The sequence below is a fragment of the Lichenostomus cassidix genome, chromosome 5, assembly GCF_008360975.1.
Source record: "Lichenostomus cassidix isolate B80296 chromosome 5, HeHo_3.0, whole genome shotgun sequence".
NCBI lineage: Eukaryota > Metazoa > Chordata > Aves > Passeriformes > Meliphagidae > Lichenostomus > Lichenostomus cassidix.
In genome coordinates this window covers 45,555,844-45,575,338 of record NC_139486.1, presented here as the reverse complement: position 1 = coordinate 45,575,338, position 19,495 = coordinate 45,555,844, and the positions used below count along the sequence as shown (strand labels likewise).

Genomic DNA, 19,495 nt, shown 5'->3' with positions numbered 1-19,495 from the left:
ATTTGCTTGCACTATCTAAGAAATACTAGACAAACTTTAAAGATGAGCAGCACATTTCTGAAGCACCCCAGGTCTTTATTCCTGCATCTTGGGGAGCACACTGCACTCAGCATTTGCTAAATATTCCTTGGCTTCTCCTAACCAAACCAGGCCTTGAGAAAAGGTACATGGAAGGGAGCAGGTGACAGCTTTCATCATTCTGCCTTAATGTAAATAGCTGTGCCTAGGGATTTCCTACTCTTCCCTCCAGATGCCATGGTTCTTGTGAAGAACACATGGGACAATACTTTTCCCATATTTTCACACTTTTGGCTATACCCTCCACTACTTGTACCCAGACGGTGAAACGAGAATTCAAAAACATGAGGAAGGATTTATTCCACTTTTTTAAAAAGAACATAGGATTGTAGTATGAAGTGGAGGACATCTCATATTGCATAGGATTTCTAGCAAATTTTGGTAGCATTTGACCAGCACAGAAGGATTTTCTATTACTTAATTTTGTAATATGAATCATGTGATTTTCCATGATAACTTCCATTCAGATTTGTTTGACAGAACCCAATTCATATGTGCTGGCCCTGCTTTGACTTACAGCATGCTTGAAAATAAATAAATGTGCAAATATTCAACTTCCTTTTGCTCAGAGGATGACTTTATTGTGTTGTCTTTTTTCTTTCACAGCTTTTGAAGGAAATTACTGGCCCCCCATTTTTCTCCAAAAACAGAAAGAATCTCTGCAAAGAAGTAAGTGACCTGGTATTTAATGTTCGCGTTCAAGTGTGAGTGACAGCTCTATTCAGCATCTGTTCTGTATTGCAGTAGACACTGTACAAAACACATAATAAAAATAAGTCATTGCCTCAAGGAGCATATGTTTTGAAACATTAAATTCTAGAAAATCTGAATGAAGACTTTGCATGTAAAAGGATTGTAAAATGCCTTGTCTCTCTCTGGTAACTTTTAAACTAAAGGTAAAGTGCTTTAGTGTGCTATGCTGAGGTTTGATGCCTAAGCATAGAAACTGTGAGCCGTTTAATAGCCTTCCACATTTAGGAATAAACTGTTGGGGTAATTTGTGTGGTAAGCTGGATTTTTATTCTTACATACTACTGTCTAATATTGTCTGAAAATTTATGATATGGATTATTTTGATGTTGCAAAATCCAGGAAACTAAATAAAGCTCATTCTCCATGTAGATTAGGTCTGTGAAAAAGATTTTAAAGATTTCAGGTTAAAACAAACTTTTATGCAAATGAACAATCAGAGTATGGAAAGCTTCTTCCTCACCCTTATAGGCAGCAGCCAGAGGGGAGTCAGAGTAAGGACAGATCTCTGCTTCAACATTCAGCTGTGCCAGCTGGTGCCACAATTCTGGTCATTTACCAGCAGTTTTCCCTTAACCCCAAAGAATGGCTTGTGTGCATCCAGGCAAATCTGTATGCAAAATTAACTCCATCCACCTACTTACTGTAAGTTTGTGCTAGTCCTTCTGAGTCTGAGAAATACAAATAGTGAGGTACTATTATCTTACTTGTGTAAAACAGTGTGCAAAAGCAAAATAAAATTATAGCTTTAAAGTACTAAAAAATATGAGTTACCAGAAGTGCTGTTAGAAAAGCAGGTATCATTAAAATGTTAACTAATAATTAAAATGGCAAATTTTGACAGCAGTGGTTGTGGCATTTTCTGTTACAAAAAAACCTTGGTTCTGTTCAAAAGGATGGTGGACAAGGCTTTGGAAGCCAGAGCACAAGGGAGGCGTAAGCAGAAAAATCCCAATAGCCTCACAAAATTCCCTGAACTGAAAATAATTGGAGACTGAGAGAATATCTGTGGAAGTATATATGCCTGACCTGATGGTGGTCTTCCCTTGGGCAGTCTGTTAATGGTCTCTGCTAGAAATAAAATACAGAGCTACATCAACCCTTGGGCAGAACCAACACAATTTTTCACATGTCCTTTTCTGACGAAAATGTGAGGCACTGACTTGTAAATTTCAAGTTCATTCAATAAATATTTAGTTTTCCATGTCTATGACAAGAATGCATCATTGTCATCATGCTAACATGATATACTGTATTTTACAGGACATAATGTTTCTCTGCTAAGGCAGGATCCAGAAGGCTATAGCCTTCTGGAAACACACAATTTTCACAAGGTCCTTTCTAAATAAGTATGGATATCAGTCATAATATTCTGACTTTTTTCTATCCTGTATCCTTTATTTCTACTCTATTTACAGACAATATTCCTAGTCATTAATAATTTTAATGTTTTACACTAAAATAGTGTGCTTTACTTCTGCATTCAGTTTAAAATTAATTCTGTGTACTGCAAAGCTTGTTACGTATCAGTGGTTGAATGAAATTCTTTGTCCAGTTTGGGGAAAATGTGGATGTGTAGAACAAAAATAATGGTATAAAATGCAAATTTATTATGATTAGAGGCATTTCTTTAGGCAGAAGAAACTGAGAGTGGCTTGAATTAGGTGAATACTCATTCAGTGTAAGCATGGAAAAGCTACATGAAGTTCATCCTAAAAGTAAAAGTAGTTGAAGGTATGTGATCAGACAAAAAATTCCCAAATATTCAGGAACTCATCTCTGTCTTCCGTCTGTTCTTATAACAAGAGAAATGGTAGAGCATGGATGTAGATAAATTAAAAGAAAATCCCTAGACATTATTTAATAAAAGCTGAACTCAAAAGACAAACACATAATCTAGACTTAAACTTCCTTGAGTTGTTGACATTCCCATTTGCTATTTTTCTTTGATAAGATTTAAATAAAAACAAATACTCTGACCATGCTTGATATTTATTGAAAGGGGTGCCTATTGCACTTTGACTATTGTGCAGCCCCAGGTAATCATTCCTAGGCACACTCTGGGGTTTGGTGGTCAGCATCACTCAAACACAATATATTAAACCAGCTGGGCTTGAGCATGAAGGATCAATGATAACAGTTAGCCAATTCCTATTTTCCAGTCAGACCTTCAGGACAGAACAGAAGTACGGAAGAGGAGTACTTTTTGCCAACAGGTAACAGCTTATTGGGAAACAGTATTTTCTACGTGACCTGGGTAAAACCGGTTGCATTCTGTAACCATTTCATTATTCCTTTAGAGTTAAAAAAGATGCTTTGGCTTTAAAACAATAAAATTAAATTGCATGTAGACTTTGATAAACTTACATGGTACTTTGTGACTCTTAAGATGTCTTTTAAGATACTTGCACTTCATATGACACCATAAGCAAAAATAATTAAAAAATTAAAAGTAACAATCTGAGTCTGGAAATGCAGACCTGAGGACATGACTTTAGTTACTTCGGTAAAATTATTAGCTTCAGAGGGACTGTTCAAATGCGGTAAGTAGGTGCAGAACTATCTAACAGCAAGTGCTGGAGTTGTATCTGGATTATTTTTATGATTCATTTCCACATCCGAAAATCTGTCTATTCAGGTGAACATTTCAGTTTACTTCTTAAAAATTAAAACTGAGTAAAACATACTGTACATTTATAAAACTGTCTGGAACTTTGTCACACAAACACAGAGCCAAAAGAGTGGGAATTACAAGTTGGGCTTTGAAGACTGTCTTTGGGTGTCTGGTCATTTGACTGTGCAAATAATCATGATTCAGTAATGCCATAGAGAGCTAGGTAAATGCTGTGCCTGAGATGTTAAAGGTCTGTCCAGTAGCAAGCTGTCACCTTCGCAAACAGATCTAGCAGACTGAAATAAGAAGGTAAATCTTTTTATTACCCATGAAGGAGTTGTAATGTTTTTTCCCAAGCTAGGAAATTAGACAATTCTCCTCTGCTTACAGTAAATAAGAATACTGCTCTCTCCTAATATTGTTTCCCTTCCTGACCTGAGGTAAAATGTTGAGGTTACAAAACAGAGTGAACAAACAAATTAAAAAAAAAAATCCAACAAAAAAACTCCCCAAACAAACCCCCAAAAACCAAAAAAAAAAAAATAAAAGAGGGCTTTAATGTTGTTTAAAGGATTAATCTGAGTAGAAACTTAATAGTCTGTCCTACTATTTTTGAAATACTAATTAGAATGAGCAAATATGCTTTTAGGAGACCTAAATCCATTATTCCTTCTCTTTTATAGTTTTGAGCAAGGAGTCCTGTTCTACATGGGGTGGAGGGCATTTTTCAACCTTTGATAAATACCAGTATGACTTCACTGGGACTTGCAACTACATCTTTGCAACTCTGTGTGATGAAACCAGCCCAGACTTCAACGTTCAGTTCCGCCGTGGGCTGGACAAAAAGATTGCAAGGATCATTATTGAGCTTGGACCTTCTGTTGTCATTGTTGAGAAAGGCAGCATTTCTATCGGGAGTGTTGGGTAAGGTTCTCCATGAATGGGGAGTGAAGTGTTTAAAGAGCACAGGGAGTTTTATATCAGTTGCACTAAAGACTACCTTGTGTCAAAAATGTATCAGCAAATTACTGGCATTAACATGCCTAACAACTCTACTCCCATTGCTTCCCATCAAGCTCTCACACTCTACCACATTCCTTTATGGGTTTCTCTAATCTTGTCAGTTTTCTGTCATAACAAGAATTCTTATATGAACAGGCCATATAATCTCTTTAGGATAATCAACATTAGTTCTACCATACAAACTTTATTGTTACAAGTTCTTGAAACATATAACTATGCTCTAATAAAACCAAACCAAGTGAAGATACCTGTCGCTGTTGAGCAGCTAGCAGAGTAATGAATGCATCAGTTCTCAGTGGCAAGAAGGAATGACCTTTATTGTTTTGATTTCATCACATATATAGAGTTCTCAAAAGTCACCCAGATTGGTCAGTCAGAAGCCTTCCCCCAGGCCTGATTGGCCAAGCCTGCACTGCCCAAGTTCTGGGACACTGTTCCAACAACATCCAAACTTTATCTTTATTTACAAAACACAAGAAAACTTCTCATGGGAAAAACCTGTGCTAGCCACAGATACCAAGTCCCGTGCAAACATTGTCAGTAGAAGAATCACTATGCAACCCATTTTCTGGTAATTCTTCTGTGAAATTGATGACATCGATTTTCAATCAGCAGAAGCTTTCATGTATTTTGAAATGTCATAGCTAAAAAGGAAAAAGATTCTGTTTCATGTTGCTGCAAGTACTGACTGTTTGTGTATCATACCCAAAATTAGTAATTAATACCTGCATAATCTGTTATGAGAAGGTTGATTTCTCTTTTCTCAACTTCTTGCAGTGTCATTCAGTTGCCTTACTCCAGCAATGGAATCCAAATAGCACCTTATGGACGCAACATCCGCCTGGTGGCCAAGCTGATGGAGATGGAGCTGGTTGTCATGTGGAACAATGATGACTATCTTATGGTTAGTAAAATGTTCTCACAGAGCAGAGAAGAAAATTCTCACTGGTTTACTGGAATGACAAGAACTCTTTGAACTTAATGGGTGTTTTTGCATGTATTTACTATTTTGATATTTATTCTTTTCCTGTTTTATCCATTCCTCTTGAAATAGATAACTTTGCATGTTGCTTTCACTTGCAGCACTGTAGCTAAATTCACCAGTGCTGAGATTTGTAGACACTTCCACACATTTCAATCTTTCCTCAGGATAATCCAGCAGTTGCAATGTTTTGCTGAAGAGATGTTGTTGAAAGTTGTGTAGAATTTAATACTGGATGCCATAGTTTAATCTTTTCTACTTGGCTTCAACCTGGCTTCCCCAGGACATATTTTGGGTTCAAACATTGGGTGCTTCTACCAGTTTCTTTTTCTGAATCTTTTCAGGTTTTCCCTCAAAAAATTTCCAATACATCTTCTCAGTGTGACCTGTGATATTATGCCACAAAAACCCCTGAATTCAAAATTGATAAGTATGCTAAAACAAGGAGATTCATATATAATAAATTGTCTGGGAGATTTATCAGCATTACAATCACATATATAAGAGGAAATGCTAATCTGACTATATAAAGATTATAGTTTTATTTCCTCTGATCTAAAATTTTCAAAGTAATTCAATATTTGTACCTAGTAGTAGTACTACCACTTTAGTCTCCAGAATAATAGGGACTGAATAACCCTCATCTGAAAACAGATTTTTTTTCTGTAACCTTAAGTTTCTTAAGAGAAGAAACTTGAAATTCATGCTTTGTCAACAAAGATATTAGCAAGGATTCAGCATTATTTTCTGGGGTTTTGTCCTGGCTCGTTAGAACATTATCTCCTCTCAATTCCCTGTAAGTGTCTTCAAATCTTAGTCTTCTATTAAATACTAATTTTGAAAAAAATCCCTATTTGCCTATTGGGAAAAGACTTCACTGCTTACAAAACTCTTCCCCCAAAAAGTCACTGAAATTAATGAGAAGAATCACTTTTAATTGGGTGCTTGAACTGAATTTGTTTGAGAAAGGCAATGCTGTATAGATAATTTTACTTAGGGCTTTTTACTTTTAAATGTTTTGTTCTCTTTTATTTTAGGTTTTAGCAGAAAAAAAATACATGGGGAAAACCTGTGGAATGTGTGGGAACTATGATGGTTATGAACTGAATGAATTTGTGCGTGAAGGTAAGAAACAAGGACATTTCAGATGGAAGGAGAGCAAGTTAGTCAAGGTGAAAAGTGAATAAAAACTGGGACAGCATTGCTCTGTTTCATAATTGAGCAGAGCAGTCCCATGGGGCACCAACATACCCCTCATTTGATTATGCTACACTGTTATCTGCTGTGAGCATAATGTAGTGGGTTTCTCACACAAGTGATAAGCACTCTTATCTTTTAGAAACAGGTGGTATGGATCACACTCTCCTAACTTTCAGAAGAGGCAGTTGTTATCTTGGGATTATTAACTAGTAGGACATTTAATAGTTAAAGAGTAGAATCAGTTTTGCTACATCACAGTAACAAGTAAACAAATCAATGCAGTCTTTTTTCTGACAGATTATCACCCTTCAATTTCCAGGTAAATTGCTGGATACGTATAAATTTGCTGCGTTACAAAAAATGGATGATCCATCAGAGATCTGCCTGTCTGAGGAGATACCAATTTCCAGTGTTCCTCACAAAAAATATGTAAGATCTTGGCTTCACTGCAGCATGATTCTTAACAGCTGGGGAAAGATAGATAGAAATAAAAAATAGAGAGGGAGTGGTTTCATAAAACTGATTTCCATGAAAACAGGTAAAGTCAGCATCTGTACAGTGTGATATGAGAAAGAAACTGAGTTATTTCCATTAAAATACATTTTAATAAAGGCCACAGGTGTTTTTAAGGGTAGATGTAAATCACTCATAAAAATCAGCCAGCATTAACTCACAGCTTTCTGGAATTCCATGCAGGTCATCACAGGAAATTCACAGAAACCAGTGAAGCTTTAAGAAGTTTTTGTCAGCCAGTTAGAGACCTGACACTAAGCTGAACAGATTTGAAGATATTCACAATGTGTAAAACATATTGCCAGATAACAGCACTGATCACAGGGACAACCACTATCAACTGATATCACTTACAGCTATACATGAAAAGAAAATGAGTGTGCCTCAGAATCTTTGAGACTTTATATTGCAGTAGGCAGCATGACAGCAATACAAACGTGCAGGCAACAGAAATGCAAGTGTTTGATCAAAGAGGAATGAATTTTGTGATTTTTACGTCTGAGATATTTGTCCTGGAATTGAATTGCCATAAGGCAACACATTTCCTGTGTGTAATGTTCACAGCCATTTTTAGGGGGATTGATGGCACAGAAAGGGACTTAATTTTCAACATAATGAGAAGTAGAATTATTTCAATATATCAAGTTCCTTCTATTGTACAATGGATTTATATTCCCTTCTGTCTGTGAATTCCTTATGTGTTTTAAGTCAAATACACATTATTAAATTGTAGGGGGAAAAAAGCAAAAAAATCAACAAGAAAATTGTAACTAGCAGTGTTATTCCATTGTGGTTTTCATATGAAGGAAACACTACCAGGAACAATTTTCTTTTTCTTTTTATTTAGGCCATGATCTGCTCTCAGCTACTTAATTTGGTGTCACCAACCTGCAGTGTGCCAAAGGACAGGTTTGTCATTCGTTGCCAGCTTGATATGCAGGACTGCAGTGAGCCAGGACAAAACAACTGCACTTGCTCTACACTGTCAGAGTATTCCAGGCAATGTGCTATGTCCCACCAAATGGTGTTCAACTGGAGAACTGAAAATTTCTGCTGTAAGTTCAAATGGTTTATTCATGTAGGACTATACTTAATTTTTCTGTGTTTTAAATAAAGTGATTATGATAAATAACTGGAATATAAAACAACTCATAAAAGAGGTCTCTACTGTCTTTAATCAAACAAATAAATTTCTAAAGAGAACAGTGGTCTTTGATAAGGCTATAAGGAGAGCAGGGAAACTTCAGAGGAGAAGGAATCTAAAAAAACGGGTCCTATGTCTAGATCAGTAAGAATAAAACAGAGAAACATCCATCAAGAGAAAACTGCCTAATTTCTCAAACTTGCAATAGGAGGCTGTTTACTCAAAGCACAGTTTTCTTATCATTGTACTTAGCAAATTAGCCAGTGAAGAGAGAGAACTTTTAAATAGCCCCTGAAGTCTTTGAACCTTTTTGCTAACAATTGCCATAGTTCTTTTTATTCACAGATGATTTTCAGTAGCCCTTTTTCAGATGCTTTACCTTCTTATTTACAACGACTGATTGGAAGTAAAACCTTGAAGTACTACAGAAAATCTGATTTGTGGTACTTCATTAGGCTGCAGTACAGCCTGTTTGCCATTCTTCTAGCTTCTGAAAAACATTTCCAATAAATTAGCATGAAAAATGAAAAAAGGCCAGAGTGAATATGATGGTAATGATGAATACTCAGACGATGAAATGAGTGTTGAGGCAGGATAAAAGAATGTTAGTGTCAGAAGATCTTTTCCTTGTTAGGTAGTAGATGAAACATTCTTCCATGTTTACACTTTAAAATCTTAACACTTCCACTGTTTGTTTCAGCTGTGGGAAAATGTTCTGCTAACCAAATCTATGAGGAATGTGGTTCTCCATGTATTAAAACCTGTTCCAACCCCGAGTACAGCTGTTCCAGTCACTGTACCTATGGTTGCTTTTGTCCAGAAGGTATCATTTCATCATATTCTTAATGGAGCACACAAATGGTTTTTTTTTTTCCATATATCCAGTCAAGTGGAATAGACTGCTTAATAATGAACTAGCTGTGCATTTCAGGGCATTGTGCTGCTGGAACTCAAGACTCAAGTTACATTATGTTACCTGAGAAAGAGCAGGTAACGTAATGTAACTGGAGTCTTGAGTAATTGAGGTCCTTAAAGATGGTTGGTCACTGTTTGCAAGAACAGAGCTATGAAAACGTTTTCCTCACAAGACCCTGATTTGTTGTGGGATAATGATATGCCATCTGCTTGAAGTTCTTTACTAAAATTTACAATGATCAAGCTTAATTAATTTCCTGTCCCTAACAGGTATCCAGCCTTTAAGGGCACCAGCAAGAAGTAGCATACCTCAGAGGATTTCTGCAATATTATGGGCATTTTGTATGTTTCCTTTAAAATAGTTCAAGAGGAACTTGCTACAGAAATTGTGATTATTACTAAAATTTGCATTTCAAAATAGGACAATTGACTGAACGTTCATATGACAAACTAGCCAAAAGCTGTTGTCACTTGTGCAGAGTCAGTTTTATTTTAATTAGGAGAAAATTTCCTGCGTGTTACATCTCCAAGTATGGGCACTGACTGCAAGAATAGTGTTCTCAAGTCCATTTCAGAAAGCATTCAAGCCACAGTAACTGCAGTGCTAAGTGAAGATGGGGAAAAATATTTTATCTTCTTTGGCAGGAACTGTTCTTGATGATATCTCGAAGAATCGGACATGTGTTCACATTAGCCAGTGCCCATGTACACTGAGTGGGAAAACATATGCTCCTGGTGAGACAATGAAAGCAGCTTGTAGGACCTGGTGAGTAGCAACAGGTACTGCCAAGAGAGAATGAAGAGTACCTTCACCAAACAATTGGAAAATGTAGCCTAACCTTTCAGAGGGCAGCACCTTTCACGATTCAGGAAAAGTTTACTGATGATCCATACAAGAGTTCAGCAACTTTGAATTATGATGAGAAGCTGATATACGCAGACAAAGAAAATCAAAGCGTAGAAAATATAAGGAGAAAAGTGATACAAATGACACACTCTATTACTGGGAAATAGCTGAGCTTTTAGAGTGTAAAGAGGAGAATAACCTCATCCAGAATTTCTTGTTTTCTGCAGTAAATGTGTGATGGGTCAGTGGGACTGTGAAGACTTGCCCTGCCCTGGAAGGTGCTCACTGGAAGGAGGCTCCTTTGTTACCACATTTGATTCGAGGCCGTATAGATTCCATGGGGTTTGCACTTATGTTCTTATGAAGGTAATTTATTTCAGTCCAGAAACACAAAATATCAAATGGATATATTTTAGTCTGTCTTTGGTTTCCTATTGGAACACAAACTGAGGACTTCATAAGGTACACATTTATTGTACAAATCTTTGTTACACTGACACAGACTTCTCTTTTTACTTCCCTTTTCTCTGTTTCCCCCAGAGTTCCAGCCTGCCACACAATGGAACCCTAATGGCTGTATATGAAAAGACTGGTTATTCTCATTCTGAGACATCACTTAGTGCTATAATTTACCAATCTACAAAGGTAGGTATTCCCCCCACAGATTCTATCCAGCATTTCAGTCACTAGATTAGCAAAATAAGTGCTCAAAGTAATTTCCAGTAGCTTGAACTTAATAATTATGGAGGATAAATACTGATGATGTTTCTGCTCATGTGTACACAGTAAAGATTTCAGTTGCTACATCAACTCAGGAAGGTATTTTCAAAGTGAAAACTAAAAGAAGCCGCATGTAATAACATGAGCAAATGCTTGAATCAATTCTTTTCTTTTACATAGGTCATTGACAATACAGTTGCTTAAGTTAACATATAAATATCATCTGTAAAGATAATTACTTTTGGTTCCATGTCTTCTTCTTACAGGACAAAATTGTGATTTCTCAGAATGATCTCCTTACTGATGATGATGAGCTTAAGCGGCTACCTTACCGATCAGGTAAAAAAAGGGGAATATAAGTTACATCCAAATTAAATGTCTGTTTTACACAACCCAGTATCTTTCACAATCTTTCAATTGCTAATACCAGAGGTTTTAGAGGAAGGTTAAAGTCTTTTCTGCTGCATCTGTTCCTCCGTGGAGAGTTGTGTGTGGGAGAAGAGTTGTAGACAGAGTGCTAGAACACTTATATATGCGTTAAAATCGTTACCTTGCAATATCATCAACGTCTCTATTTTTAAACTTGCTTGTTCCTTCAGGAGACATCACTGTTTTCAGACAGTCCTCCATGTATGTTCAAATGCATACAAACTTTGGGCTGGAGCTTGCAGTTCAAACATCACCTGTGTTCCAGGCCTATGTGAAAGTTGGATCACAATTCAAAGGCAGAACACTAGGTAAGTAAACAAGTCCCCACGCAAAGGAGAAAATGGAGGGGGAAAATGAAAACTTAGTATTCATCTCTTAGGAAATTAGTTTTCTTCTCCAGATTCAAGCAAAAAACCATACATTGGAAAACTGAATTGTTTTTTTGCTAATAACTTTAAAGCAAATCAAAGAAATTAGATGGGTCACATTTTTAATGCATAATACAATGCTGTTCTGCACGTGTTTTATGTGTGTGCCTTTTTCACTGTGTGCTTTACAACACAATGAAGCAGCAACAAATAAGTCTGTGTGGTCTCTGCATCTTGGAGCACACAGTTCTTTGAATGTAGTGCACAATCACTGTAAACACAATGAGCCTAAGAATTTAAAAGCTTCTCAGCTGGTAAGCACCAGATGGAGATGTTTGTGTTTATTGCACAGCAACATTAGCCACATGAGCATATCTTGCATTCTGGTTATGGGAAATTACAGAGAGGCTTTAGCTTTTACAAAAGCCTAAATGCATATTCTTTGTCATTAGGCATTTAATATGCATAAGAAAACACACAACTGCAAAAGCGTTTCATGGTCTTTCTCTTTTAAATTATTTAAAACCATTTTTTTTCTATTGACAAAAAGTTCTTTATGAATTTCTCATTGAATGGAAGTCGACACTCAGCTTGAGGAGGCAGAGGCTCATTGATTGAATGTGTACATAATCAAGATTCTCTGGCTACTTTACCTGAGTATTCATTAACACTCCATGCAGAGCTTTTGAATCTATTTTCTCACTATTATAGAATGAAACATAGGGCATTGTGCACACATTCTTTAATTTTCAGCCATTTCTTGCATTTCTGATGTTATCAGGTTTGTGTGGCAATTACAATGGAGACACTACAGATGACTTCATGACTAGCATGGATATCACTGAAGGGACAGCCTCCCTGTTTGTAGATTCCTGGAGGGCAGGAAATTGCCATCCTGCTTTAGAGAGAGAGACTGACCCTTGTGCTTTAAGTCAACTGAACAGTAAGTAGTTGATCCTGTTGTAACTGATATCTCCAGCTGGCTTTGTCTGATACTTCCATAAGCCCATATCAGGGATATAAGAGTTGGACTGAGAGGATTGAACATCACAAATTCTGTCACCAAGACTTTTCTGATTTCTAGAATACATATCAAGTGAAAGCTTGTCAGATCCCATTCTAGAGATCTGGGATTGAGATAATAAATGAGAGTGGTTTGGTGATCTGTCTAGTGAAACTGCAATGTCCATGGTTGTCTTAGACTTGCTCAGCAGTACTGTGCCTGAAATCCAGGTTTTGTTTTCCCAAGTCTCTATTGCTATTAGTCTTAAAATAAATAAAAGTTTAAAAGACAAAAAAAGCTCTACTGAGCTGCTTGTACAAGAATAGAGTCTGAAAGCTAACAAGCTAAGTTGTCCTATTGTTCAGTGCATCATTGCCAAAAATTCACCTGAAATATAAAGTTTTTAAAAAATTTCTTTTTCAGTTTCTTTCCCCTAACTTCCTTTTTTTCATATATATTATTTACTTTGATTAGAAATATCTGCTGAGACTCATTGCTCCATTCTGACGAAGAAGGGTACAGTGTTTGAGAAATGCCATGCTGTGGTGAACCCTATTCCTTTCTACAAGGTAGGAAATTATGATGGATGTTGTACAGGGAGAGTCCAAATATAAAACAGATTGGACTCATATGCAGTGTCCCACGCACTGAATCAGCAATGCTGGGAAGCTTAGGAACAGGTGTGGTTTTGAAAATTATGTCTCCACCACACAGAAAGTCAGTTTGTTCGCAGGCACCAGTCCCATCCCTGTGAATCAGAATGTTTGCTCCTGCTGCAGTTGTCCATGACAACAACTTTAAGTTTGCAAAGTATTGATTTTACCATGGGCATAATTGAGCTCATTTGCCAGTATACATAAAATATTTTGAAAATTAAAAATGAGAAGCATCGAATAAACAAAGGCATTTTTTAGGTACTAAGTATATTTTATTTACATCAGCAAGGCAATTACTCAGATATTTTCCATCAGTTTTAGTTATGCAATAATATGTATCTTGTATGACTTAGTTCTGCAATTCAGCATAGAATCGTATTGGTTGGAAAAGATCTTGGAGATCAAGTCCAACTATAAATATAACAATGCCAAGTCCACCACTAAATCATGTTCCTAAATGTCACATCCACACTTTTTTTAAAATAACTCTAGGGTTTAACTCTTCCAAACGTGTGCTATCCAGTAACAAAGTACTCTCCATGTGTTGTGTTTCAGAGATGTGTCTACCAAGCCTGTAATTATGAAGAGACCTTTCCTTATATTTGTTCTGCTCTGGGATCATATGCACGAGCATGCAGTTCCATGGGGTTAATCCTTGAGAACTGGAGAAGCAGTATGGACAATTGCAGTAAGTAACTGAACTAACTCTTACTGGTCTGCCATCAGATGAGTAATGAGGAAAATAATGATCAGAAAGAAGAACAGAAACTGGGTAACAAATGTCCAACTGTTGGGTACCCTTCTAGTGTCTGTCAGAACAGGATTATTATTTCAAGACTATATGAAGAAGATTATTCTTATGCTTTAAGGTGAGCATGTGGATGCTTCCAGGACTTGATAATTAAGCTGTGGAATAGGAAGAAAGATAAAGCTATACATATAAAGCTACATATATAAAATATAAAATGAGAAAGAATTAAGTAAAAATGACTGCAAATTTTATCATTTTGCAACTCAGATATAGGCACAGATTTCACAGTTAAAATTACACAAAAATTGACATTGATAGTTCTGCTAAGCTTCCCTTTGCATTAATGAATTCCAAAATACACGAAGAAGCAGTAAGGTATTTTACCTGCATGAAACTTCCAAACAGCTGGCTGCATAGTTTGGTGTAAAGTCTTGGTCTGCCATATGTTTTGCTAGAGCTCCACATCCACAGGAAGAGAAGCAACAGGAAGCTTTAAACATTGAGGCTGTTGACCCAAAATAAGAAGTACATTATAAGGACAAGGACATTGTCTTTCACAAGGAAGAGGATCAGTAAATGAAGTTTTAATACACTCTTGTCTTGTTTTATAGCCATTACTTGCACTGGCAATCAAACATTCAGCTACAACACTCAGGCATGTGACAGGACATGCTTGTCACTCTCCAACCGAGCCCTGGAATGCCATCCAGCTGATATTCCTATTGAAGGCTGCCAGTGTCCTAAAGGAATGTACCTGAACCACAAGAATGAGTGTGTCCGTAAATCTCATTGTCCCTGCTATTTAGAAGATAGAAAGTACATCCTGCCTGACCAGTCAACAATAACTGGTGGGATCACCTGGTAAGTGTATCAAGTTTAAATTTTAACAAACTGAAAATGGAGGTTAGGGGTCTTCATGTGGCTCTGTTGAGAGTTGTTAACACTTGTTAACTGCTGTAAGCAGTTAAGCACCACACAGCCACTTACCCCAGCTGGATGTGGAAGAGAGCCAGAAGGACAGCAGCAAGAAACTTTATGGGTAGAGATACAGTTTACTAAATTTCTTTATTATTAATAAGCAAAGCAGCATGCACAATCAAAGCTAAATAAGGAATTGATTCAGAACTTCCTATCAGCCCTCAGCCATTCAGACATTTCCAGGAAGGCATGAATTTGCCATGCATAATTGTTGGGAAGATGAGTGCCATAACTCCAAACATCCCTCCTTCTTCCTTCTTTACCTGAGCTATTACTGCTGAGCTTGATGTGGTATAATATAGACTCTCTCTTCGGTCAGTGGGCTCAGCTATCCTGGCTGTGTCCCCTCCCTGCTTTTACACTCTCAGCCTATTCCCTGGCAGGACAACATGACAAGCAGAGAATGCTGGGACACTGTTCAGTGACAGCTAAAACAGCACTGTGTTATCAACAATTTTTTGTTCACAAATCCAAAAAAAAAGCACCACTGAGCTGCTACAAAGAAAACTAACTTCATTCCAACCTGAACCAGTATAGTGTGCTTTATTTTTAATAGCATAAGTTTATTTTTCAAGACATCTTTTTTGCCCTTTTCTAAACTACAAATAAATGAACAGAAAACATTTGACTTACCTTAAGCTTGGAAATTATATAGAGAAAAATAGAAAATAATAGCTAAGATCTGATTATTCCCTGTGGGAGATTTTGTCAACAGCACTTAGACAGCTATATACAAACTTCTGGAATGACTTCATAGGCCATCCTCATAGTGACAATTGCCTACTAGTGATAATAGTGATAATAGTCAACTATTCACTTTCCAAACTGATGTTACTGTATAATACAAAAAGTAAAGAGACAAGTTGACCCATAGTCCGCTTCAAAGGATGGGAAAGAGGTAGTAACATGAGTGAAACATTTCTAATAAAACAGTTTTGCAAAAAATCAAAATTGTTTTCTTACAAGAGATTTTAATTGAATTTTTTTTTCTCTCTCCCTAGCTACTGTGTTAATGGGAGGCTAAGCTGTACAGGCAAACCTCAAAATCCTGCAGGTATGGGTCTGATATTGTTTATTTCGAAACATTTTTTTTTACCCTGTGCTGTAAAATTACTACTTCACTGTTCTCTTCTATGTTAATTTCTCTTCAATGTTCATTTTTCTTCCTTTTTCCTAGAAAGCTGCAAAGCTCCTAAGAAATACATATCATGTTCTGACAGTTTAGAAAACAAGTATGGAGCTGCATGTGCTCCTACCTGTCAGATGCTGGCTACTGGAATTGAATGTGTGAGTTTCACAACTCTGGGATATTTATCCTTTTGAGAGAGGTAGAATGTTCTAGTTGTTACTTAGAACTAGACTACATCCCTTCTAGTGAAATTAAAGGAATTATTATATCTAACATGATACAGTTAAAATCAAGCTTCTTTCCACAAATTGTAGACACAAAAATTGTACCTATATTTAAGAAGTGATTAAAGAAATTGATTGTAGGAATTAATGAATTAAATTCTATTAATCAAATAAAAATCCATTAAGGATTCTTAACTTACATGGCTATCACCTCTGGCCAGGTACTCTGTAAGCTGCATGTCAATGGAAATATGGGGTTTATGCTTCCTGTTCTACTTTTTCTCAACTCTCTGCCGCTGTCGGTCACAGAATGTAGGAGACCTGGGCTAGGTGAACATCTGGGCTGTCCTGATAGGCTTTTCTTATATTAAGGAAACAGATTATCTGAAAGAATTGTAATAAGCTTCCTTGATACAAAGACTATTCTGTTGTACTCCTTCTGAAAGACTGGTAGTGGTGGAAGATAAATTTTTTAGAGTCTTCAGTTATGTTTAATATCTCACACTACAAGTTTGTGTTACAACTTCAGTGAAATTAGTCCAATTGACAGTATTTTACTACAACGCACATCGCAAAACTAAAATCAAGCCAAAACAGGACTTAGCACAGGTTCACTCTTGACACCATTCACATACAGGGTAAAATGCATCTCACATTCTTTTCTTTTCGTTTTGCAATCTGTTGACCTTTCCCAGATACCCACTAAGTGTGAATCAGGCTGTGTCTGTGCTGATGGCCTCTATGAAAATCTGGATGGCAGGTGTGTGCCAGCTGAGGAGTGTCCATGTGAATATGGTGGTCTTGCTTATGGAAGAGGTGAACAAATCCAGACTGAATGTGAGATCTGGTAAGAATCACAGAGTTTTTCATTGCACATCCTCAGTTTCACTGAAGTGTACAACCACATTAAAAAAAGCACTTAACTGACAGGAGAGTAGGAAATGGCAACAGCTGTAAGGAAAAAATACCATGGCATAGTACAGGGATTAACACAGAGAGAAGCTTAATATTTGACAATATATGTATAGAGAAGAGTTATTGTACCAGCTTCAGGCATAATTTCTGTCTTATGTATATTCAGGAATAAAGGCATCCAGTAGGGCCTGTGACTGTAAGCTATATAAAGTCAAGTATTAACAACTCTACTTAAATAAAGATGAGGTCACAATTTTTCTTCTTTTGTGTAGAGAAAAGCACCCCCCCAAAAAAGATTCCCATCTCTTTAGCAGCATTCTCAAAGTACTTTATTCCCTTTCCAGTTACTAATCTGTTATTGAAAAAATACCACCACCCCCCAAACTACACAGAGCGGTGACTTCTGATCTCATTAAGAGCAAAAAACAAAAGGGTTTTATGTACTATTTCTTCCACGAAAAAAACCCACAAAAATATTTTTTCTTCTTTATTATGAATTCATTTTCTAGCAGTCCATAAATTACAGTTCTTATATTAACTGTAACTTGTCTCAGTGTACGTAAGTCAATTAATTGAATGTGTAATTGATAAAAGTGGATGTATATAAAAAGAAGCAGGTAGTGATGGCATTTTTTTGAAATCTGAGTGTGGTTTCTTTTCTCACTCCCAGCACTTGCACAAAAGGCAAATGGAAATGTGTTCAGAAAACCAGGTGTTCCTCCACCTGCAATCTGTATGGAGAAGGCCACATCACCACCTTTGACGGACAGCGTTTTGTGTTTGATGGCAACTGTGAATACATATTAGCTACGGTAACCTGCTTCCTCTGGGTTATGTCAGCAGTATCTCAGCATCAAGAAATAGCTTGATTTAAATGACTACTGAAAATAAGCTAGGATGCATCAATAAACAGTACAGCACTTTGAATCTTTATAACCACTTGCTGAGTTTCTATATATTACGCTTATTTCAATACTTAGAATGAAAATATTTTGCTTCTAAAAAACCTTCTTTTTCAATTATAACCTATTTTAGGTTTTTACAAATGTATTTAAATAGTCATTGATATGTATGTATTCTGTACCAGATAACTGTATCTTTTAGGGAAGTGATGTCAGTTTGACCAACAAAGCAGAGGTCATCACCTTCTGAAACAGGCAGAATCAGTCATTTTTAAGCATTCTTTACTTTCTTATACTTTTATGTTTTAAATTGGAAGACTTTAGACACAGAGTTTAGGGTTTCAGGCTTCTTGTGGTTTGTTTTGTTTTTTTATAGGATGGCTGCAGTGTTAATAGACCCATATCCTCTTTCAAAATAGTTACTGAGAATGTCATCTGTGGGAAATCAGGAGTAACATGCTCCAGATCCATCAGCATTTACCTTGGGGTAAGCTCTTCCTTCTGCCATTACCCAGCTGAATTGATTTTAAGACCAGGTTTTCTTCGTTTTTGGAAGCTTTAGCTGTGTCTTAGAAGAGATGTCTTCTAAGTGAAATTATGTGTTAAACCTAGAGCCTTGGTTTTAGTAGGAAATGCCATACTTGTTTATTTAGGTTTTTTAATTCTCATGTAGTACTTTCATTCTCCAAGACTCTTTTCTATGTAGAAGCCAGGGAATGTTGAAGTTTACTCTGTAGTGAACTGCTCAATCAAAAGATACTGTTTTCCTGCTGTAGTATTACAGCATCTGAACTTCAACAAGGAAAATACTGCAACTCAGTAAGTCATAACTTCCAGATAAATTTTCTTCCAGAATCTGACAATCATACTGAGAGATGAAACGTTCACTATTTCTGGGGAGAATCCTGGTGTACGATACAAAGTGAAAAAAAACGCCCTTCACCTGATGTTTGATATCATTATCCCAGGAAAATACAACATGACCCTTATTTGGAATAAGCACATGAACTTCTTCATCAAGATCTCCAGAGAAACACAGGTATTGCAGAATAACTTCCTCAGTAAAGTGTCCTTCAATTCTGATTGAACTTCACATTTGATCACGGTTGCCTTGAATCTCTATGATGGTAAATATTTTCCAGAAATGGTACTAACAATTCATTTTCATCATTATCTCCAAAACAGCAGAGATCTTCACAAGAGGCTGGTTTTTAAGTGATTTCTGTACTGCATTCAGGAAATGTTTGAGCTAAGTGTTTAAATTTTATGCAACTGCACAGTTGAATTTGATCTTTAAATGATGACAGTTTACAGTTCAGAGGAGAAACCCATGCACAAGAAACTAAGAATGTAT

General features: G+C 36.6%; 1 protein-coding gene across 1 annotated transcript in view; it reads left to right on the top strand.

Moving 5' to 3' along the window:
* LOC146436521 (mucin-6) overlaps window positions 1-19,495 on the top strand; it is a 47,715-nt gene that overhangs the window by 17,850 nt on the left and 10,370 nt on the right. Inside the window, exons 3-25 of the mRNA XM_085063801.1 lie at window positions 685-747; window positions 2,991-3,044; window positions 4,126-4,366; window positions 5,243-5,369; window positions 6,485-6,572; window positions 6,967-7,076; window positions 8,008-8,215; window positions 9,005-9,127; window positions 9,865-9,985; window positions 10,294-10,432; window positions 10,607-10,711; window positions 11,053-11,125; window positions 11,386-11,523; window positions 12,365-12,526; window positions 13,061-13,155; window positions 13,798-13,930; window positions 14,605-14,854; window positions 15,973-16,025; window positions 16,149-16,258; window positions 17,020-17,171; window positions 17,910-18,051; window positions 18,518-18,628; window positions 18,995-19,180. Of these exons, the coding sequence (XP_084919927.1) occupies window positions 685-747; window positions 2,991-3,044; window positions 4,126-4,366; window positions 5,243-5,369; window positions 6,485-6,572; window positions 6,967-7,076; window positions 8,008-8,215; window positions 9,005-9,127; window positions 9,865-9,985; window positions 10,294-10,432; window positions 10,607-10,711; window positions 11,053-11,125; window positions 11,386-11,523; window positions 12,365-12,526; window positions 13,061-13,155; window positions 13,798-13,930; window positions 14,605-14,854; window positions 15,973-16,025; window positions 16,149-16,258; window positions 17,020-17,171; window positions 17,910-18,051; window positions 18,518-18,628; window positions 18,995-19,180 (2,984 nt within the window). The remainder of the gene's footprint in view (window positions 1-684; window positions 748-2,990; window positions 3,045-4,125; window positions 4,367-5,242; window positions 5,370-6,484; window positions 6,573-6,966; window positions 7,077-8,007; window positions 8,216-9,004; window positions 9,128-9,864; window positions 9,986-10,293; window positions 10,433-10,606; window positions 10,712-11,052; window positions 11,126-11,385; window positions 11,524-12,364; window positions 12,527-13,060; window positions 13,156-13,797; window positions 13,931-14,604; window positions 14,855-15,972; window positions 16,026-16,148; window positions 16,259-17,019; window positions 17,172-17,909; window positions 18,052-18,517; window positions 18,629-18,994; window positions 19,181-19,495) is intronic.